The sequence below is a fragment of the Vipera berus genome, assembly GCF_964194415.1.
Source record: "Vipera berus genome assembly, chromosome: 1".
NCBI lineage: Eukaryota > Metazoa > Chordata > Lepidosauria > Squamata > Viperidae > Vipera > Vipera berus.
The window spans coordinates 360,290,870-360,314,412 of NC_138202.1; the positions used below are offsets into that span (position 1 = coordinate 360,290,870).

General features: G+C 46.7%; 1 protein-coding gene across 2 annotated transcripts in view; it reads right to left on the bottom strand.

Annotated features, from left to right (window-relative positions):
* The window catches only part of NSRP1 (nuclear speckle splicing regulatory protein 1), a 37,323-nt gene that overhangs the window by 13,522 nt on the left and 258 nt on the right, over nucleotides 1-23,543 (bottom strand). Inside the window, exons 1-3 of one of the 2 annotated variants that reach the window (XM_081338156.1) lie at nucleotides 20,361-20,379; nucleotides 19,030-19,111; nucleotides 246-302 (exon numbers count right to left, since the gene is read on the bottom strand). In XM_081338156.1, the coding sequence (XP_081194282.1) occupies nucleotides 246-302; nucleotides 19,030-19,050 (78 nt within the window). In that variant the 5' untranslated portion in view covers nucleotides 19,051-19,111; nucleotides 20,361-20,379. Of the gene's footprint in view, nucleotides 1-245; nucleotides 303-19,029; nucleotides 19,112-20,360; nucleotides 20,380-23,543 lie in introns of those variants that run through there. The other variant, XM_081338155.1, reaches the window with a different exon arrangement.

Below are 23,543 nucleotides of genomic sequence, written 5' to 3' on the forward strand. Positions count from 1 at the left end.
TTTTGGAGCCAGGTCTCACCTAATCTGTGCTTCTACGTTTGATTTTTGCTGCCTAAGTGTAAAACTTTGCTTATCTCCACATTGAAACTCATTTTGTTGGATGGGGCCCATGGTTCACGCTGGCCAAGATCTTTTTGGATCTTGAGTTTGTCTTGTGGGGTGTTGGCTACTCCTGCCAGTTTGGTGTCATCCTACTGGCATGGAGGGCACCTGAGGCTGGCACCCAAAATACCACGTCAACTTACTTGTTTCATTGCTTGCTTCTTTAGGGCTTCCCGTTGAAGGCTCTCGCTGATGGAAGACTGTGAGGAAAGAAAATTAACGCGAGTTAATAACTCATTATAAGCAGGGGAAATCTGGGTGCAAGGCTCTACTTATAACACCACTGGGTGACGTCGCCAGGGCTCGTTGCCTTGGAAGAGTGAGGAAGATTCTCAGGGATGACTCACACCCTGGACGGTATCTCTTTACTCTCCTACCATCCGGTAGGAGATATAGGAATATAGCCAGCCGTACCAACAGGCTGAAAAATAGCTTTTGTCCGTGGGCTGTTAGGCTTTTAAATGGGACATAATCTTATGCAGAATTGACTTGGGAGGCCGGTGTGTGGTGTAGTTGATTCACATGGTGTGGTAGGATGGAGGGTTTGTTGTCACTGTGTGTTGGGGGGAGAGAGCACAGGGGGGGGGGGAGGCTCAGCTAATCTCAATGTACACATGTTGTACTTTGACAATAAAGGTTTATTTATTTATTTTATTTTATTTATGTGGAATAGAATAGAGAGTGGAGTGGAGTGGAGTGGAATGGAATGGAATAGAATAGAATAACAGAATTGGAAGGGACCTTGGAGGTCATCTAGTCCAACCCTCTGCTCAGGCAGGAAACCCTATACCATTTCAGACAAATGGTTGTCCAATCTCTTCTTCAAAACCTCCAGTGTTGGAGCATTCAGAACCTCTGGAGGCAGGTTGTTCCACTGGTTAACAGAATAGCCGAGTTGCAAGGGACCTTGGAGGTCATCTAGTCCAACCCCATGCTCAGGCAGGATACCCTATACTTGTGGTGGCGAACCTATGGCACACGTGTCACAGGTGGCATGCAGAGCCCTCTCTGGGGGCTCGCGTGCCGTCGCCCCAGTCCTAGGCCTTCAGCTGGGTTTTATAAAACCTTTTGGCTTTAGGCCTCCGCCGCCGTGTGCAAAAAAAAAAAAAAGGTTCAATCAACTTCAACTTCTCGCGGGGGGGGGGGAAATCTCGCAAAGTTGGAATTGATTGATTGAACTTTTTAGTCCCACCCAGTCTGCCGTTACCACCGCAGCCACGCCCACCCAATGGGCCACGCCCACCCAATGGGCCACACCCACCCGACACCCAACGATATGTAAGTGGGTTTTAGGTTGCAGTTTGGGCACCATCACTGCCCTATGCCCTTTCCAGAATTCCAGAATAATGGAAGGGACCTTGGAGGTCTTCTAGTCTGACCCCCCTGCTTGGGTAGGAGGAGACCCTAGACCACTTCAGACAAATGGCTGTCCAGCCTCTTCCTGAAACACCCCTCCCCCCCCCGTGATGGGAGCATCCACTGGTTGTCAGGCTGAACAACGGGCTTCTCAAGAGCATCATCGCCCCATTTGGTCTCCAGAGCAGATCTTTCCTGCATGTTCCACCTGCGTGCAGATGACTCTCCAAAGATCCTCCTGGCTTGACCAGGCCTCTTTTGCCAACGTGTTGAGAGAGCCAAAGCGAGCAGGATCCTTTTTTTCACCACCTCTCAAAGGACTAGGTGAAAAATGGAGAGAGAGATATACATATATTTTTCTTTCCAACTCATCCTGGCAGCTGGCGAAGTTTTCCAGTCCCGCTGTGACTCATCCTGTAGGCCAGGGCTTCATAGCATCCCCAAGAAGATGGTGTCACCACTGGCTCCGTAACGTTCACAGCTGCTCCTTCTTGGCTACGCCGTCCCCTTTACGCACGCTGGCTCAGCCTCTCTAAACACCTTGAGTGATGGGCTCTGCAACTCCAACCGAAGGACCAGCAACCAACTCATCCAGCCTCCCACACGGGACACCGAGATCCTGACGGTGTTCCTTGGCCTTTGAACTCGGACGCCTTGGGCTGCCTTCCAGCCTCGTCAACGTTTCTGGGGAATGAGGGGGGGGGGCTCTGAGGCTGACCCCAGGACGACGTGTTCGCAACTGGGTGATTTGCGATGCGGGTCAAAGAAAGGGAGAAGGATTCGTTAAGCCGGAATTGCAGAAAGAAGTTTGGCTTTGGGGTTTCCCAAATGCACCTCTGGAGAGGCAAAAAAAAACCCCAAACAAACCACAGTCTGCTTAGATCAGAGTTCCCCAAACTTTTGGGGTTGGCGGGCCAGAGTGGGGAGATGGGGGGGGGAAGAAGGGATGGTTTTGTAAGGGGGAGATGAACGGACGCGCACGCATGTGCGTGCGAACAAACACACCTTACTAGTGCCAGCGAGACTCACGCAAATGGGGGCGCAAAGGTCGGCAGCCACACTTGAGCAAGTGGGGCTCTGCGCGTGTGCATGCAGGCATGTGGGCTGGGCAGCCATCATGGTCCCCATGATATGAAATGGATGTTGAGATCCGACCGTTGCTAAGCGAGGCATTTGTTGAAGGAGTTTTGTCCCATTTGATGACTTTTCTTTGTTAAGTAAAGTAAGGTTCTACATTTAGGCAGGAAAAATCAAATGCACAGCTATAGTATAGGGGGTACCTTGCTCAATAGCAGTAACTGTGAGAGGGATCTCGGAGTCCCAGTGGACAATCCCTTAAATATGAGCCAGCCGTGTGCTGCAGCTGCCAAAAAAGCCAACACAGTGCTAGGCTGCATTAACAGAGGGAGAGAATCAGGATCACATGAAGTGTTAATACCACTTTACAAGGCCTTGGTAAGGCCACACTTGGAATACGGCATCCAGTTTTGGTCACCACGGTGTAAAAAAGATGTTGAGACTCTGGAAAGAGTGCAGAGAAGAGCAACAAAGAGGATCGGGGGACTGGAGGCTAAAACATACAAGGAACGGTTGCTGGAATTGGGAATGTCCAGTTTAATGAAGAGAAGGGCGAGGGGGGACATGATAGCAGCCTTACAATATCTCAGGGGCGGCCCCAAAGAAGAGGCAGTCAAGCTATTCCCCAAAGCACCTGAAGGCAGGACAAGAAGCAACGGATGGAAAGTAGTCAGAGAGAGAAGCAACCTGGAACTAAAGAGGAATTTCCCGACAGTGAGAACAATTTACCAGTGGAACTCCTTGCCTCTAGAAGCTGTGAATGCTCCAACACTGGAAGTTTTTAAGAAGAGACTGAACAGCCATTTGTCTGGAATGGTATAGGCTTTCTTGCCTGAGCACAGGTTTGGACTAGATGACCTCCAAGGTCCCTTCCAACTTTATTATTATTATTAACAACCTGCCTCCAGTAGCGGTGAATGCTCCAACACTGGAAGTTTTTAAGAAGAGACTGAACAGCCATTTGTCTGGAATGGTATAGGCTTTCTTGCCTGAGCAGAGGGTTGGACTAGATGACCTCCAAGGCCCCTTCCAACTTTACTGTAATGAAGTGGAACAGATTCCCTCCTGGAGTTGTGGGTTCTCCAACACTGGAGGTCTTCCAGAAGAGATTGGATCGCCTTTTGTCTCCAACGGTACAGGGTCTCCTGCTTGAGCGTGGGGGTTGGACTAGAAGACCTTCAAGGTCCCTTCCGTTATGCTGACGCTCTGGCTCTTCCTCCTAAGCTCCAAAATGCCTCATCAGCAGGAATCACAAGAACTGTGGGGCTTAGTAGCGGCCCCCAACTTTTTGGGCACCAGGGACCGATTACACGGAGAGAGGTTTTTCCGCGGATCAGAGGGCGCTGTGGTTTTGCGTGCTGCCTGCATCCCGCGGATGGGGCTTTGCTTCTTTGTGCGGACCGGTTGCTGGCGTGCCGCGGCCCGGTGCCGGTCCACAGACCCGGGGAGGGGAGGGGGCTGGGGACCCCTGCCGCACAGCATGCAAGAAAGCCAATTTAACCCTCCCCAAGAGGGGATGGCTCTCCAGCCTCCTTTGAAAACCTTTCAGGGACAGAGAAGGCAGCAACTCTGCAGGGACAGAGGAGAGGAGACGGGACCCTCAGGGGGTTCTGAGCCGCATTGAAAGGGGAAGAAAGATTCCACACGGCTTTGATAGGTTGCTTCTGATGTAGCCGGAAACTGGGATAATCCTTCTAAGCCTGTTTTTTTCCCCCAACCTTTCATATGAAGAAGAGTGGGCTTCAAATTCTGGGAGTGGAAGACCACCCCTCTTAAAGCAGGCTGGCTGGGGGATTCTGGGAGTGGAAGCCCACCCCTCTTAAAGCAGGCTGGCTGGGGGATTCTGGGAGTGGAAGCCCACCCCTTCTAAAGCAGGCTGCCTGGGGAATTCTGGGAGTCCACCCCTCTTAAAGCAGGCTGGCCGGGGGGTTCTGGGAGTGGAAGCCCACCCCTCTTAAAGCATGGCTGGCTGGGGGATTCTGGGAATGGAAGTCCTCCCCTCTTAAAGCATGATGGCTGAGGAATTCTGGGAGTGGAAGTCCTCCCCTCTTAAAGCAGGATGGCTGAGGAATTCTGGGAACGGAAGCCCATACCTCCTAAAGCAGGCTGCCTGGGGAATTCTGGGAGTGGAAGCCCACCCCTCTTAAAGCAGGCTGGCTGGGGGACTCTGGGAGTGGAAGCCCACCCCTCTTCAAGCAGGCTGGCTGGGGGATTCTGGGAGTGGAAGTCCACCCCTCTTAAAGCAGGCTGGCTGGGGGATTCTGGGAGTGGAAGCCCACCCCTCTTAAAGCATGATGGCTGGGGAATTCTGGGAGTGGAAGCCCACCCCTCTTAAAGCAGGCTGGCTGGGGGATTCTGGGAGTGGAAGCCCACCCCTCTTAAAGCAGGCTGGCTGGGGGATTCTGGGAGTGGAAGCCCACCCCTCTTAAAGCATGATGGCTGGGGAATTCTGGGAGTGGAAGCCCACCCCTCTTAAAGCAGGCTGGCTGGGGGATTCTGGGAGTGGAAGCCCACCCCTCTTAAAGCAGGCTGGCTGGGGGATTCCGGGAGCGGAAGCCCACCCCTCTTAAAGCAGGCTGGCTGGGGGATTCTGGGAGTGGAAGCCCAGCCCTCTTCAAGTTCCCAATAGGATGCCAGCAGGGCCAGAGTGAGGCAGAGAGAGAACACCCCACTCCTGCACACAACAGCTTCACCGGAGAGCGCCAAGGGTGCAACTGACAGGAGATTAAGCAAACAATGCGAACTCTACTTCAGGTACATAATCTTTCTAAAGAGGCCCACCTGCCATTTGTTTGGCGGGGGGGGGGGACGGGGGGGGGGAAACAGCACCAGCACAAACCCTCCTTTCCAGAGCTTGAGGGGGGGTGTGTGTGACAATTTCCTGTTGTTCTGCCAGGGCCGAGAGATAAGAAACTTCCTGTCCTTTTGTGTTATTTCGACTTATCGGCAGGACGTTTATTAAGCAACCCGACAAAGTCAGCAATCTGGCTGCAAGATTTCTTTGTCCCCAAACGCGGTCTTTTCCCCCCCCCTCCCTTTTTTTTTAATATTCCTTGGCGGCACAAAGCTGGGAGTTAGAACAATTTTTTCCCCTCCTCATTATTTCCCTGGAAGGGAGCGGACTCTTTAACCCTAGGCAAATTCCAAAACACGGGCGTCTTTTGTTATTCAGTCAGAAGACAGAATGTCAGTGCATGGGCAACGCTGCTCCTCGACAGGCTGGGCTGGCCTGCCAGGGGCAGAGTTGTAAACCTGACAATAAAAGGATTGCAAACACTACAACAGGGTAGCAATAGGAGTGGTTATGTGCCGCTGAGAGGTCCCTGGTGCTCTCTGAACGTGGCTGCGTTCTTGCAGACGTTTCATGACCCAACCAGGTAATAGCATTAGTGCTAGAAGGGAGGAGGAGGAGGAGGAGGACTGTGGGGTCCCTGGTGCTCTCTGAGCTTGGTTGTTCTCTTGCAGATGTTTCATTACCCAACTAGGGAACATCATGAGTGCTAGAATGCAGGAGGAGGAGGAGGAGGAGGAGGAGGAGGAGGAAGAGGAGGAAGAGGAGGAGGAGGAGGATTACGAGGTCCCTGGTGCCCGCTGAGCTGGGTGGTTTTCTTGCCGACGTTTCATGACCCAACTAGGGAACATCATCAATGCAAAGGGGGGGGGGGAGGTGTGGAGAGGAGAAGGAGGGGGAAGGGGAGGAAGAAGAAGACTGTGGGGTCCTTGGTGCCCTCTGAGCTGGGTGGTTTCCTTGCAGACCTTTCATGACCCTACTGGACAGCATCATCAGTGATAGAAAGGAATGAGGTTTGCAGAGCAGAGGAGAACTGTGGGGTCCCTGGTGCTCTCTGAACTTGGCTGCGTTCTTGCAGACGTTTCATGACCCAACTAGGTAATAGCATTAGTGCTAGAAAGGGGGGGAGGTTGTGGAGAGGAGGAGGAGAAGACAAAGGAATGAAGGGGAGGGGGGAGAAGACCAAGAGGTATTTCCTTGCTTATTTTCTCATTGACTGGGCAAAATACTGTATGTAAGGAGGGAACAAACCTCACTCCCTTCTAGCAGTGATGATGTTCCCTAGTTGGGTCATGAAACGTCTGCAAGTAAACCACCATGCTCAGGGAGCGCCAAGGAGCCCACATTTCTCCTCCTCCTCCTCCTCCCTTCTAGCGCTGATGATGTTCCCTAGTGGGGTCATGAAACGTCTGCAAGGAAACCCCCCAGCTCAGAGAGCAACAAGGACCCCACAGTCCTCTTCCTCCTCGTCTTCCTCTTCCTCCTCCTCCTCTCCACAAACCCTCCTCCTCCTCCTCCTCAAACACCACTCTCTTCTAGCGCTGATGATGTTCTCTAGTTGGCTCATAAAATGTCTGCAAGGAAACCACCCAGCTCAGAGAGCAACAAGGACCCCACAGTCTTCCTCCTCCTCCTCTTCCTCCCCTTCCCCCTCCTTCTCCTCTCCACACCTTCCCCCCACCCCCTTTGCATTGATGATGTTCCCTAGTTGGGTCATGAAATGTCTGCAAGGAAACTACCCAGACTCAGAGGGCACCAGGGACCCCAAAGTCTTCTTCTTCCTCCTCTTCCCTTCTAGCACTGATGATGTTCCCCAGTTGGGTCCTGAAACATCTGCAAGGAAACCACCCAGCTCAGACAGCTCCCAGGAGCTCCCATTATATCCTCCTCTTAAATCAGGATTTAATGCTTCGCAGCTGGAATTCAAGGCTGCTACCTTGGCTGCCCCCTTCATGGATTACTGCCTTGTCGTGGCGAAGGGGCTTGCGTAATTCAATGAAGCTATGAGCTATGCCGTGCAGGGCCACCCAAGACGGACAGGTCATAGCAGAGAGTTCTGACAAAACGTGATCCACTGGAGAAAGAAATGGCAACCCACTCCAGTATCTTGCCATGAAAACCCTATGGACAGTACCAAAAGGCAAAACGATATGACGCTGGAAGATGAGCCCCTCAGGTCGGAAGGCGTCCAATATGCTACTGGGGAAGAGCAGAGGGCTAGTACTAGTAGCGCCAGAAAGAATGAAGCGACTGGGCCAAAGCCGAAAGGACGCTCAGCTGTGGATATGTCTGGTGGTGAAAGGAAAGTCTGATGCTGTAAAGATTTTTTCTCCATAGGAACCTGGAATGTAAGATCCATGAATCAAGGAAAGCTGGACGTGGTCAAACAAGAGATGACAAGACTGAACATTGACATCTTAGGTATCAGCGAACTAAAATGGACAGGAATGGGTGAATTTAATTCAGATGACCATCAGGTATACTACTGTGGGCAAGAATCCTTCAGAAGAAATGGAGTAGCCTTCATAGTCAATAAAAGAGTAGGAAAAGCAATACTGGGATACAATCCTCAAAATGACAGAATGATCTCAGTTCGAATCCAAGGCAAACCATTCAATATCACAGTAGTCCAAGTCTATGCCCCAACCACCAGTGCTGAAGAGGATGAAATTGACCGGTTCTATGAAGCCCTACAGCACCTTATAGAACTAACACCAAAAAATGATGTCCTTATCATCATGGGGGATTGGAATGCTAAAGTAGGAAGCCAAAAGATAACCGGAATAACAGGCAAGTTTGGCCTTGGAGTACAAAATGAAGCAGGGCACAGGCTGATAGAATTTTGTCAAGAGAATACGATGGTCATAGCAAACACTCTTTTCCAACAACCCAAGAGACGGCTCTACACATGGACATCACCAGACGGTCAACACAGAAATCAGATTGACTATATGCTCTGCAGCCAAAGATGGAGAAGCTCTATACAGTCAGTAAAAACAAGACCAGGAGCTGACTGTGGCTCAGACCATGAGCTTCTCCTTGCAAAGTTTAGGCTTAAACTGAAGAAAGTAGGGAAAAGCACCAGGCCAGTCAGGTATGAATTAAATCATATCCCCGTTGAATATACAGTAGAGGTGACAAATAGATTTAAGGAATTAGATCTGATAGACAGGGTGCCTGAAGAACTATGGACAGAGGTTCGCAACATTGTACAAGAGGTAGCAACCAAAACCATCCCAAAGAAAAAGAAATGTAAGAAAGCAAAATGGCTGTCTGAGGAAGCTTTGCAAATAGCTGAGGAAAGGAGGGAAGCAAAAGGCAAGGGAGATAAAGAAAGATACGCCCAATTGAATGCAGAATTCCAGAGAATAGCTAGAAGAGATAAGAATGCCTTCTTAAATGAACAGTGCAAAGAAATAGAAGAAAACAATAGAATAGGGAGGACCAGAGATCTTTTCAAGAAAATTGGAGAGATGAATGCAAAAATGGGCATGATAAAGGACCAAAATGGCAGAGACCTAACAGAGGCAGAAGAGATTAAGAAGAGATGGCAAAATTACACAGAAGAACTATACAAGAATGAGCTTAACATCCCTGATAATCACAATGAGGTGGTCACTGACCTCGAGCCAGACATCCTAGAATGTGAAGTGAAGTGGGCCTTAGAAAAGCTGAGCAACAACAAAGCTAGTGGAGGTGACAGTATTCCAGCTGAGCTATTCAAAATCTTAAAAGACAATGCAGTAAAAGTGCTACACTCAATTTGCCAGCAAATTTGGAAAACTCAACAGTGGCCACAGGATTGGAAAAGATCAGTTTACATTCCAATTCCAAAGAAAGGCAGTGCCAAAGAATGTTCAAACTATCGCACCATTGCACTCATTTCTCATGCTAGTAAAGTTATGCTTAAAATCCTACAAGCTAGACTCCAGCAGTATGTGGATCGAGAACTACCAGAAGTAGAGGCAGGATTTCGAAGAGGCAGAGGAACTAGAGATCAAATAGCCAACATACGCTGGATCATGGAGAAAGCTAGAGAGTTCCAGAAAAACATCTACTTCTGCTTCATTGACTATGCTAAAGCCTTTGATTGTGTGGATCATAACAAACTGTGGCAAGTTCTTAAAGAGATGGGAGTACCAGACCATCTTATTTGTCTCTTGAGAAACCTATATGCGGGTCAGGAAGCAACAGTGAGAACTGGTCACGGAACCACTGATTGGTTCAAAATTGGGAAAGGAGTCCGGCAAGGCTGTATAATGTCGCCTTGCCTATTTAACTTATATGCAGAGCACATCATGAGAAAGGCAGGGCTAGAGGAGTCAAAAGTTGGAATTAAGATTGCTGGAAGAAATATCAACAACCTAAGATATGCAGATGATACCACTCTAATGGCAGAAAGTGAAGAGGAACTGAAGAGTCTCTTGTTGCGAGTGAAGGAGAGTGCAAAAGTTGGGTTGAAACTAAACATTAAGAAAACCAAGATCATGGCATCCGGCCCTCTCAATTCCTGGCAAATAGATGGGGAAGAAATGGAGGTAGTGACAGATTTTATTTTCCTGGGCTCCAAGATCACTGCAGATGGGGACTGTAGTCAAGAAATTAAAAGACGCTTGCTCCTCGGGAGGAAAGCCATGGCAAATCTAGACAGCACACTAAAAAGCAGAGACATCACCCTGTCAACAAAAGTGCGTATAGTCAAGGCTATGGTCTTCCCAGTTGCAATGTATGGCAGTGAATGTTGGACCATAAGAAAGGCTGAGCGCCAAAGAATTGAGGCCTTTGAACTCTGGTGCTGGAGAAGACTCCTGCGAGTCCCTTGGACTGCAAGGCGATCCAACCGGTCGGTCCTAGAGGAGATCAACCCTGACTGCTCTTTAGAAGGCCAGATCCTGAAGCTAAAACTCAAATACTTTGGCCACCTAATGAGGAGGAAGGACTCACTGGAGAAGAGCCTAATGCTGGGAAAGATTGAGGGCAATAGAAGAAGGGGACGACAGAGAATGAGGTGGCTGGATGGAGTCACTGAAGCAGTAGGCGTGAGCTTAAATGGACTTCAGAAGATGGTAGAGGACAGGAAAGCCTGGAGGAACATTGTCCATAGGGTCGCGATGGGTCGGACACGACTTCGCAACTAACAACAACAACAACAACAAACCTTGGCTGCCTTCCATTGTCCTGATCAGCTGTCTTTCCCCTCGAGACAATTAAAAAGACAAACAGACGCTGCGAAGAACGAATGGGAGCCCCTTTAGTGCAGGGGTTCTCCAACTCGGCCCTTTGATGACTTGTGGACGTGCCTGGCTGAGGGATTCTGGGAGTTGAAGTCCACAAACCATACAAGGGCCAAGTTGGAAGACCCCTGTCTTAAAGCATCCTGGCTGAGGGATTCTGGGAGTTGAAGTCCCCAAGTCCTAAAAGGGCCAAGTTGGAAGACCCTTGCTTCAGCACAACCCTGACTGTTTCTGGAGTCCTGCTTGCAAGCAGAATTTGGTGATGAATGTAGAGTAATTGGTTTAATATCATTCCCCAGAATGACATTCTTGGGGATATTCCCAAGGTGTAACTATTTAAGGCCAAGATTTTTTTTATTTTATTTTTTAAAACATTTCCCAAATTCAGCACCATCGGTCTCAGGCTTTCTGGAAATCCTGACACACATATTGGAAAAGTCTCGGCGTCAAATCCGGTGAACTACGGAGAGGGTAAAGTAAATCTCAAGCAATCCCATTAGACTTGGGGGGGGGGGGGGGAGAAGCTGGTGACTTTAAGAGGTTTCTGAACCATGGCAGGTTGAAGGTCTGGGATGGAGGAAAGTCAACTCTCAGGATTTCCCAGGATTCCCCAAGCAGTATGTCCACCCCTCTTAAAGCAGCCTGGCTGGGGGATTCTGGGAGTGGAAGCCCATCCATCTTAAATTATTCTGGCTGGGGAATTCTGGGAGTGGAGGTCCACCCCTCTTAAAGCATGGCTGGCTGGGGGATTCTGGGAGTGGAAGCCCGTTCATCATAAAGCATGGCTGACTGGGGGAGTCTGGAAAGTTACTAACTGAACAACAGCAGCGTGTATTAACAACCACGGCAGGGAAGATTGCAAAACAGGACACAACTCACTTTAAGAAGTGTCTCACTTAGCAACAGAAACTTAGGGCTCCACTCTCGTCGTAAGCCGAGGACAGCTTGTCCTTGAAAAACAGAAGGGGAACAACGGCCTCTTCATACCACCCAGCTGTTGGAACCCCTTCATGAAACATGCAGAGCGATATATTTTCAAAAGGGAAGGAAAGTTTGCTATCTCATGTACCATCGGCTGGGCCAAGGCAGGTGTGCCGGACTTTTATTAGAGTTCGGTTATAAATACCCCACCTTGAGACACGCCAGGCGTTACTTGTCGCTGATAAGGGAGCAGCCAGGAAATGAAACCCTCCCCGAGGCGCCTTCCTTATCTCGAAAAGGCCTAAAATTATTACCGAACTAATAAAGTAATTTTGCTCTTTTTTAAAAAAGATCTCTCTCTCTCTCTCTCTTTGTTTAATGATAAAACGCAGGCAAGTAGATTTATTAGGACTTTGTGGCCTGCGAAATAATGGAAGGTTTTTAAACTTTACAATCTCCCCGAGGGCGCAGCCTCACAATCGCAATAACAACTTGAAGCCCCGCCTGTTCTTGTTATAACCTCAGGGCACCATTGTGGTGTATTTTTTTTTTTTTGAACCCTCCGGGACTGCACCAACATTGCCATTTTTTTAAAAAAAAAGAAAGAAAGAAAGAAAGAAAGAAAGAAAGAAAAGCAGGGCAAAGCCAAAACAGCCAGCCATCTGGTAAATTTCGAATTTGTATTTGGAAAAAAAAATGTTCTCGGTGCCCGGATTGGCCCCCGTTGTCGCCCTACAATATTACTGGATTGCGGCACCTGTCATCAAGATGGCCTCACCTGGAAAAGGACTTGGCTGGAGCCCCATCAATTCCCCCCCCCCCACCCCATCCCCACCTGCCTGGAAAGGTGCTTTGCTTGGGGTGACCTTCAACATCCTGCAGCCAAGGAGGCTCCCCACCCGTTTGCACCGCTCAGGTGAGACCGAGGACGCAGGTCAGCCTCCAAGTGGCCTCAACGACTCTCTAAAAGAAGGCAAACGACCGGCTCTCTGCAAGGAGGATAAATCCCTCCATTCCCCACCATTTGGTCAGAACCTGAAGAAACTTCTGGGAGAAGAAGCGAAACCTCTTCAAAGGAAAAACAAAAAAGTCCGGTTCCCTCCTGAAAAAGGCACCTTTGTGAAAAGGGATGGAAGAGGAAGAGGAGAAGGAAGATGGGAGGAAAAGAAGAAGGATAAGAGAGAAAGAGAGACAGAGAAAGAAAGAAAGAAAGAAAGAAAGAAAGAAAGAAAGAAAGAAAGAAAGAAAGAAAGAAAGAAAGAAAGAAGGAAGGAAGGAAGGAAGGAAGGAAGGAAGGAAGGAAGGAAGGAAGGAAGGAAGAAAGAAAGAAAGAAAAGGGGGAAGAGGAAAGAAAAAGGAAGAGGAGGTGAAGGATAAGAGAAAGAGGAAGAAGGAGGAGGAAGAGGCCTTTTCAAATGGCCTCAAGGACTCTCTAAAAGGAGGCAAATGACCAGCTCTCTACAAGGAGTATAAATCCTCCCATTCCCCTCCATCCAGTCAGAGCTGAAGAAGCTTCTGGGATGAGAAGGGAAAGGTCTTCAAAGGAAAAACAAGGAAGTCCGGTTACCTGGAGGCTAAAACATATGAAGAACGGTTGCAGAAATTGGGTATGTCTAGTCTAGTGAAGGACCAGGGGGGACACGACAGCAGGGATCCAATATTTGAGGGGCTGCCACAGAGAAGAGGGGGGTCCACCTATTCTCCAAAGCACCTGAAGGCCAGACAAGGAACAACGGATGGAAACTGATCCAAGGAGAGATTCAACCTGGAAATAAGGAGACATTTCCTGACGGTGAGAATAATCCACCAGTGTTGTGATTCAGGGTCAGTCTGTGGGTTCGGCAGAGAGGAGGAGGGGGGTGTTGAAGACCTTGCTGATGATAGCCCTCAGGCAGGCCCCTCCCACTTGGTCACCATGGAGACCCAGCTGTGTGAGCCTGACAGTGTGGATGAAGATGACCCACAGCTGGCCCTGTTCAAGGACGCCCGACGCAGGAGGCAGTCAAGTAGGAGCAAACAGAGGAAGGCTGTGGGGCTTCTCGGAAGGAGGCAGAGAGAGGCCACGCCCTGAACTCTTTATAAAGGGAATGTGTGGGGAGGGCTGGTTTGCTGAAAGCAACCGCTCGGATAGTGTTTCAAAGCTCCTGTATCTTGGTACGTGTCTTGTTTGTTTTTTGTAGTAATAAATTTGGCAGACGTCATTCCAGCCTCTTGCCGTTTATAAAGGGGTTGCCTTTTCTGCAGGGCCGGTAGCAGCCTGGTACAGAACAACCAGTGGAACAGAAGTTGCCTCCAGAAGTTGTGGGTGCTCCCATCACTGGAGGCTTTTAGGGAGAGAACTGGATTGCCATCTGTCGGAAATGGTGTAGGCTCTCCTGCTTGAGCAGGGGGTTGGACTAGAAGACCTCCAAGGTCTCTTCCAGCTTTATTCCTATCCCTATTCTCCTGGGGTCACGGGATCGCCATTTGTGACCTCCCCAGGTTGACTTCCGACAAGCGAAGTCCACAGGGGAGGCTGGATTCGCTTAACGACATCGTTCACATTTACTTTAACAATTGCAGCTATTCGTTTAACAATTGTGGCGGTTGGGGGGGGGGAGGTCGTAAAATGGGTGTGTCTCACTCAACGTCTTGTTTGGCGGCAGAAACGTCAGGCTCAACTGTATACTGGTAGTCCTCAACATTATTATTATTATTATTATTATTATTATTATTATTATTATTATTATTATTATTATTATTATTATTATTATTATTATAGATGGAAGGGACCTTGGAGGTCATCTAGTCCAACCCCCTGCTCGGGCAGGAAACCCTATACCATTTCAGACAAATGGCTGTCCAGTCTCTTCTTAAAAACTTCCAGTGTTGGAGCATTCACCGCTTCTGGAGGCAAGGAGTTCCACTGGTTAATTGTTCTAACTGTCAGGAAATTCCTCCTTAGTTCCGGGTTGCTTCTCTCCTTGATGAGTTCCCATCTGTTTCTTCTTGACATGCCTTTGGGCGCTTTGGAGAGCTTACAATGATTCTTTAAGTGACTGTTCGAAATGACAACATTACTGGGAAAAAAGGGACTTCACATAAGACCTCACGCTTACAAAATCCCTGCACTTGGCAACCCAGGTGTGTATTTCCAACAGTGGGGGGGTGGGGGGTGGGAGTGGGCAGACCCTTGTTTAACCCCCACACATGATCCGCTTAACAAAGGCAGAATGGCTCGTTTACTAACAGTGGCAACCAAAGGTGGTAAAATTAGATGTGACTCACTTAACAACAGCCTGGCCCCAATTGTGCTGGTAAGTCGAGGACGGCCTGTACTTTGCTGAGATAAGAACACACTGTGTCTTCTGAGTCTTTGCCTGGAAAAAACTAAGTATTTCTGCAGTTCTTCCAGGGACTTTAAAAGTTGCTTTCGGACCCAGGGAAAGTTAATAATGTAAACTAGGTTTTTGTGGTGTGTAGCGCCCTCTACTGGAAAAAAAACACCTTTTAATCATAGATTTTGAGAATAATAATAATAATAATAATAATAATAATAATAATAATAATAATAATAATAATAATAATAATAATAATAATAATAATGTTGGAAGGGACCTTGGAGGTCATCTAGTCCAACCCCCTGCTCAGGCAGGAAACCCTATACCATTTCAGGCAAATGTCTGTCCAGTCTCTTCTTAAAAACTTCCAGTGTTGGAGCGTTCACAGCTACTGGAGGCAGGTTGTTCCGCTGGTTAATTGTTCTAACTTGTCAGGAAGTTTCTCCTTAGTTCCAGGTTGCTTCTCTCCTGGATGAGTTTCCATCCGTTGCTTCTTGTCCTGCCCTCAGGCGCCGTGGAGAATAGAATAGAATGGAATGGAATAGGAATAGGAATAGAGCTGGAAGGGACCTTGGAGGTCATCCAATCCAACCCCCTGCTCAGGCAGGAAACCCTATCCCATTTCGGACAAATGGCTGTCCAGTCTCTTCTTAAAAACTTCCAGTGTTGGAGCATTCACCGCTTCTGGAGGCAGGTTGTTCCACAGGTTAATTGTTCTAACTTGTCAGGAAGTTTCTCCTTAGTTCCAGGTTGCTTCTCTCCTTGATGAGTTTCCATCCGTTGCTTCTTGTCCTGCCTTCAGGTGCTCTGGAGAAGAGCTTGACTCCCTTTTCTTTGGGGCAGCCCTTGAGATACTGGGACACTGCTATCATGTCACCCCTCGCCCTTCTCTTCATTAAACTACACATACCCAATTCCAGCAACCGTTCCTGATATGTTTTTGCCTTCAGTCCCCCAATCATCTTTGTTGCTCTTCTCTGTACCCTTTCTAGAGTCTCGACATCTTTTTTACATCGTGGTGACCAAAATTGGATGCAGTATTCCAGGTGTGGCCTTACCAAGGCATTGTAAAATGGTATTAGTACTTCACTTGATCTTGATTCTATCCCTCTGTTAATACAGCCTAGCACTGTGTTGGCTTTTTTGGCAGCTGAAGCACACTTCCTGGCTCCTATTTAAGGGATTGTCCACTGGGACTCCGAGGTCCCTCTCACAGTTGCTACTATCGAGCAAGGTACCACCCATACTATACCTGGATACATCTGGAAGGGACCCTGGAGGTCTTCTAGTCCAACCCCCTGCTCAGGGAGGAAAGCCTATACCATTCCAGACAAATGGCTGTCCAGTCTTTTTCCTAGAAACCCTCCAGTGTTGGAGCATTCACACCTTCTGGTGGCAGGTTTTTCCACTGGTTAATTGTTTAGGAAGTTTTTCTCCTTAATTCCAAGTTGCTTCTCTCCTTGATGAGTTTCCATCCATTTTTTTTTTCTTGTCCTGCCCTCTGGTGCTTTGGAGAATAGTTTGACCCCCTCTTCTTTGTGGCAGCCCCTCAAATATTGGAATGCGGAAATATTGGAATGCTGCTATTGTGTCCCCCCCTTGTTTCTTCCTTTTCTCTAGATTGGCCCCCTACCCAATTTAGTCTCCAGGCCTTTAATCATCCTAGTTGCTCTTCTCTGCACTTTCCCCCCCCCCCCAAGTCTCAGCATCTTTTTTGTAATGTGGTGAGTCCTAGAGATGGGAAGGCCTAGAACAGGGGTAGGCAACCTCGGCTCTTTTATGACTCATGGACTTCAACTCCCAGAATTCCTGAGTCTCAGGAATTCTGGGAACTGAAGTCCATGAGTCATAAAAGAGCCGAGGTTGCCTACCCCTGGCCTAGAAAGAAATTGGAAATAGAAGGGGGAAAAACACATTTTTTTTCCAAACGGCTTTGGGAGGGGGGAAAAAAAACTCCCCCCCCCCCCAATTTTTCTGGGTTTTTTTTTCCCCCAGGCTCTAGTGGTGACCAAAACGGGATGCAGGATTCCAGGTGTGGCCTTACTAAGGCTTTAGAAAACGGTGCTAACGCTTTACGTAATTTTGATTCTATGCCTCTGTTTATACAAGCAAGCATTGTGTTAGCTTTTTTTTTTTTGGCTAATACAACTGTTGGTTTGAGAACCAATTTTGAGAACGGTCCAATAAGAGGCTGTATAACTGAATTAGTGAGATAAATAAATGCAGAAAAACGTGTTAAATAAATACCAATAAATAGCAGTGTTCCAATATCTCGGGGGCTGCCCCAAAGAAGAGGGAGTCAAGCTATTCTCCAAAGCACCTGAAGGAAGGACAAGAAGCAACGGATGGAAATTCATCAAAGAGAGAAGCAACCTGGAACTAAGGAGGAATTTCCTGACAGTTAGAACAATTAACCAGTGGAACTCCTTGCCTCCAGAAGCGGTGAATGCTCCAACCCTGGAAGTTTTTAAGAAGAGACTGGACAGCCATTTGTCTGAAACGGTACAGGGTTTCCTGCCTGAGCAGGGGGTTGGACTAGATGACCTCCAAGGTCCCTTGCAACTTTATTATTATTATTATTACATACAGTTTTACAAAAACAAAATTGCAAGGGTGGCAATGTCCAGGACACTCAGCAGTAATGTTTGTTTGATAAAGAGACTCTTAAGTGTTGCATATCCACAAAGCAATCACAAGACAGGCCGTAATTTGGAAATCACTTTTCTTAATGCTACAGATAGTCCTTGTTTAACCAGCGGTCCTTGTTTTATGACCATCCAAAGTTACAATGACAAAGCACCCCTGGCCACTGGAAAGGGACACGTGACCGTATCTTCCGGCAAGTCAGCCGTGCAACCCACAGCAGCCCACAAGTGATGTCACCATGATTCTTGATTTATTTATTTATTTGCTGGTTTCCCTGCCAGTTTATGGCAAAAACACCCATTCATATGAATGGGTTTGCTTACTGACAGTGGTCAAATAAGGAAGACCCATGTTGGCTGATAACTGAATGGCATTGTAACAGTAGTATTTCTCAACCTTAGAAGCTTTCAAAGGGGTGGACTTCAGCTCCCTGATTTCCTGAGCCAGCCAGGAATTTTGGGAGCTGAAGTCCACAAGTCACAAAAGGCCCATGGTTCCCCACCCCTGCCCTACAAGGTTTGTGTCAGGATGATTGATTTAAAAGCTTAACAGCTTGGGTAATTATGTAAAGATGTAACGTGGAGGACGCAATATGGGAATGACTCAGCTTACGTGTGTATCCCTTTAAGAGCCTGAGTATAAAAGGGAAGTTTTTCTGGCTGGAGTTTTTTCCTCTCTCATCAGTTTGACTGCTGTAATTGCTGTGCATTGGAGTTTGCTGTTTAACCACGTGTATGTATCTTATTTCTAGTGTATATTTGTAGATATAATAATAATAATAAAGTTGGAAAGGACCTTGGAGGTCATCTAGTCTAACCCCCTGCTCCGGCAGGAAACCCTATACCGTTTCAGACCAATGGCTGTCCAGTCACTTCTTAAAAACCTCCAGTGTTGGAGCATTCACCACTTCTGGAGGCAAGGAGTTCCACTGGTTAATTGTTCTCACTGTCAGGAAGTTTCTCCTTAGTTCCAGGTTGCTTCTCTCCAGGATTAGTTTCTCCATCCGTTGCTTCTTGTCCTGCCTTCGGGCGCTTTGGAGAATAGCTTGACTCCCTCTTCTTTGGGGCAGCCCCTGAGATACTGGAAGGCTGCTATCATGACCCCCCTGGTCCTTCTCTTCATTAAACTAGACATCCCCAATTCCAACAACCGTTCCTTATATGTTTTAGCCTCCAGTCCCCTGATCCTCTTTGTTGCTCTTCTCTGCACTCTTTCTAGAGTCTCAACATCATTTTTACATCGTGGTGACCAAAACTGGATGCTGTATTCCAAGTGTGGCCTTACCAAGGCCTTGTAAAGTGGTATTAACACTTCACGTGATCCTGATTCTATATAGTGCAATATACACCACCATTTAAATACAAACCACTGTTTACTGCACTTACTCCTGGGTTACCCCAGTGCAATAGGACTGTGCACGCTCTGACAGTTTGGGACTGAGATGGGAGAGACCCAAAGCAAGGATGGGCCTCGGTCTAACTTTGGCCGGGTTGTTGCTACCTTGGGATGAAATGCAGGCTTTGCAAGCCACACAAAAGAGCACTCTCACACCGGCTAAAAAAAAGCCACGTCAGCCACTGACCTCGTCGTCGGAGTCCTCCATAAACACAGCATGCTTGACCAGTCCTTTCTGCTGAGCCTTCTTAGGAAATATAAGTCCATATCTGTCCAGAGAAAAATCAAAATATAATGACTATGGTTTAACTGATTTTATGGACTTACATCCTGGCTATTGTCCAGGACTGAAAGGTACGAGTAGTCCTCGACTTACGACCTCAATTGAGCCCAACATTTCTGCTGCTAAGCGAGACGGCTGTTAAGTGGATTTTGCCCCATTTTATGACCTTTCTTGCCACTGTTGTTAAGTGAATCACTGCAGCTGCTAAATTAGTCACGTGGTTGTTAAGTGAGCCTGGCTTCCCCACTGCTTGTCGGATGGTCACAAAGGGGATCGTGTCACCGTCGTAAATAGGAGTCCGTCACCAAGCATCTGAATTTTGACCATGTGACCCTGAGGACGCAGGCTGCAGGGGTGAAAAAAATGGTCATAAATCACTTTTTTTTCAGTCCTGCTGAAACTTTGAACGGTCACTAGATGGACTGTTGTAAGTCAAGGACTGCCTACATATGTAGAGCGTCGTTCACCTATTTTTCTCCTTGCAACTAAGAGGTTTTACTTTATTTGATCGATTGATTTTAAAACACTGAGTAACTTGCGATTATACAAATGGATGTGATAAGTACATGCATGGATGGAAACTAACCAAAGAGAGAAGCAACCTAGAACTAAGGAGAAACTTCCTAACAGTTAGAACAATTAACCAGTGGAACTACTTGCCACAAGAAGTTGTGGGTTACTCCAACATTGGAAGTTCTTAAGAAGAGACTGGGACAATCATTTGTCTGAAATGGCATACTTTTCTGCTTGAGCAGGGGATTGGACTAGATGACCTCCAAGGTCCCTTCCAACTGTTATTCTATTCTATTCTAAATTCTGTTCTTTCATAATTCTATTCTATTCCATTCTGTATTCTGTTCTGTTGTATTCTGTATATTCTATCTATATTCTATTTGGGGGGGGGGGGCGAAAGCCCTAATAAGCAGGCATATACATAGAATGAAGGCTATTGCTGAGCACATTGGTTTGTGCTTAAATTGTAAGCCACCCTGAGTCTTCGGAGAAGGGCGGGATATAAATGGGATTAAAATAAATAAAATAAAAAATAAAAATATTCTCGTCTAGTCTACTCTAATTCTAATTCTATTCTTCTATATTCTATTCTATTCTATTCTATTCTATTCTATTCTATTCTATTCTTCTTACCATTACTCTACTCTCTACTTCTATTTTATTCTATTCTGTTCTATTTCATTCTAATTCTAATTCTAATCTATTCTATTCTTACATCTTACCTCACTACGATTTCTTAATTCACAACGTAGAAGCACCTTTGTTGGCTGAATATTCTGGCAGTTGTTTGTCAAACTCGGCAACATCAAGAAGTGTGGATTTCAACTCCCGCAGTTCCCCAGCCAGGCATTTTCCTAGCTGCCTATTACAGGTAGTCCTCACCTTATAACAGTTCATTTAGTGACTGGCTCCAAGTTACACCGGCACTGAAAAAAAAGCGATTTATGGCCCATTTTTACCCTTAGCAACATCCCCATAGTCACGGGATCAAAATTCAGATGGTTCGTATCTGTGACGGTTGCAACTCAGCTGTGATTGCAAGTCAAGGAGTACCTGTGTTATTAGTGCTTTAACCACCAAACGGCAGTCGGGATGTCAATTTGAACTATAGTATTATGATGCAGGATCCAGAGGTCTTCCGAACCATGCCGGAGCCCATCCTTGGGAAACTTCTCTTTGGAATATGATTCTGGCTCTTTGCATCGTCAGCCAGAAGTTTAGATGGGATCTGGCATTTTTATCTATCTGTCGAGTGCTTATCGTTAGTATTATTAGCCGTGGTGGCGCAGTGGTTAGAATGCAGTCACTAATTCTGCTGGCTGCCGACTGTCAGCAGTTCGATCTTGACCGGCTCAAGGTTGACTCAGTCTTCCGTCCTTCCGAGGTCGGTAAAATGAGGACCCAGATTGTTTGGGGGCAAATAGGCTGACTCTGTAAAACGCTTAGAAAGGCTGTAAAGCACTGTGAACTGGTATGTAAGTCTAAGTGCTGTTTCGAAGGAAGGAAGGAAGGAAGGAAGGAAGGAAGGAAGGAAGGAAGGAAGGAAGGAAAGAAAGAAAGAAAGAAAGAAAGAAAGAAAGAAAGAAAGAAAGAAAGAAAGAAAGAAAGAAAGAAAGAAAGAAAGAAAGAAAGAAAGAAAGCCGTGGTGGAGCAGTGCTTAGAATGCAATATTGCAGGCTAAACTCTGCCCACTGCCAGGGGTTTGATCCTGACCGGCTGACTCAGCCTTCTGCCCATCCCAGGTCAGTAAAATGAGGACCCAGATTGTTGGGGGGCAAACAGGCTGACTCTGTAAACTGCTTAGAGGGGGCTGTAAAGCACCGTGAAGTGGTATATAAGTCTAAGTGCTGTTGCTAAGGTAGGTAGGAAGGAAGGAAGGAAGGAAGGAAGGAAGGAAGGAAGGAAGGAAGGAAGGAAGGAAAGGAAGGAAGGAAGGAAGGAAAGAAAGAAAGAAAGAAAGAAAGAAAGAAAGAAAGAAAGAAAGAAAGAAAGAAAGAAAGAAAGAAAGAAAGAAAGAAAGAAAGAAAGAAAGAAAGAAAGAAAGCCGTGGTGGAGCAGTGCTTAGAATGCAATATTGCAGGCTAAACTCTGCCCACTGCCAGGGGTTTGATCCTGACCGGCTGACTCAGCCTTCTGCCCATCCCAGGTCAGTAAAATGAGGACCCAGATTGTTGGGGGGCAAACAGGCTGACTCTGTAAACTGCTTAGAGGGGGCTGTAAAGCACCGTGAAGTGGTATATAAGTCTAAGTGCTGTTGCTAAGGTAGGTAGGAAGGAAGGAAGGAAGGAAGGAAGGAAGGAAGGAAGGAAGGAAGGAAGGAAGGAAGGAAGGAAGGAAGGAAAGGAAGGAAGGAAGGAAGGAAAGGAAGGAAGGAAGGAAGGAAGGAAGGAAGGAAGGAAAGGAAGGAAGGAAGGAAGGAAGGAAAGGAAGGAAGGAAGGAAGGAAAGAAGGCCTAGTGGCACAGCGCCATATTGCAGGCTGACTCTGCCCACAGCCAGGAAGTTCGATCCTGACCAGCTCAAGGTTGACTCAGCCTTCCGTCCTTCCGAGGTCGGTACAATGAGGACCCAGACTGTTGGGGGGCAAACAGGCTGACTCTGTAAACCGCTCAGAGGGGGCTGTAAAGAGCGGTATGTAAGTCTGGGTGCTGTTGGCATTGCTATTCTTACTTATTACTGAATAAGACAGTTGGGGCGCATCACAATTATTTCTTTTCAGGAAAACAACTTGGGAGGTGTCCACCGAGGTGAATATTACTAATTTTTTAAAACAGAAAAGCAAAGCAAAGGGGGAATCCGTCAGGGCAATGGGGATTAGTTATTTTTTTATAATTGTTGATTATTTTATATTATTATTGTTGAGATTATATTATTATTATTATTGAACAAAACAGTTGAGGAAGCTTCAATCCTGGCAAATCTTTCTCTCTCCTGTTTGTGTGTGTGTGTGTGTGTGTGTGTGTAAAGAATATAAAGAATTCATTTTGAACTTCTTGAAAACCTCAACCCAGCCAAAACTTATTTTTTTAAAATAAGCATAACCATAATAATAATGTTAATAATAATAGGAAATAATAATGTTAATAATAATAGGAAAAGAGCAGCGGGTGGGATCAGCATCCAGGGAAAACTTTAGTGTTGCTGCGGCGAAAACAGGAATTATTAACAGGATATTTTTATGGACTATGTTTTTTCCATATGTTTCTTTTTCTTTCTTTCTTTTTTTTAATCCGATTTTAAAACCGCCCGGCCAAGATGCGGAGGACACGGGGGGCCAAGCCCAAGTTCAGAAACCGGTCTCTCGGACTCCTGTAGAATTTAATTATAAGGTTAATTATGCAATTCTAATTCATTATAATATTAAGTTTAATTAATTTTTATTGTAATTGGGCTTTAACATTTAATTTTATCTTAACTTTTGTATACTGTATTTTTATTGTATTTATTGCCCCGTACACCGGTCCCTGAGTCCTTCGGGAGAAGGGCGGTATAGAAATTAAATTATTATTATTATTATTATTATTATTATTATTATTATTATTATTATTATTATTATTATTATTATTATTATTATTATTATTATTATTATTCTGTGCAATTGAACCTTTAAGACAGGGGTCTTCAAACTTGGCCCTTTTATGACTTGTGGACTTCAACTCCCAGAATTCCTCAGCCAGCTTGGCTGGCTGAGGAATTCTGGGAGTTGAAGTCCACAAGTCATAAAAGGGCCAAGTTTGAAGACCCCTGCTTTAAGAGTTCTTTTTGCAAATATTTCCAATTTTTCATCTCCCCACAGAACCAAAGCAAACCTCCAAATTGAGGAGGGGGGGAGGGAATTCCCACCCAACTGTGGGAACCGACCCCTCCCCACCGAAAAGCCCCGTTGGGGGGGGATGTCCCAGGATT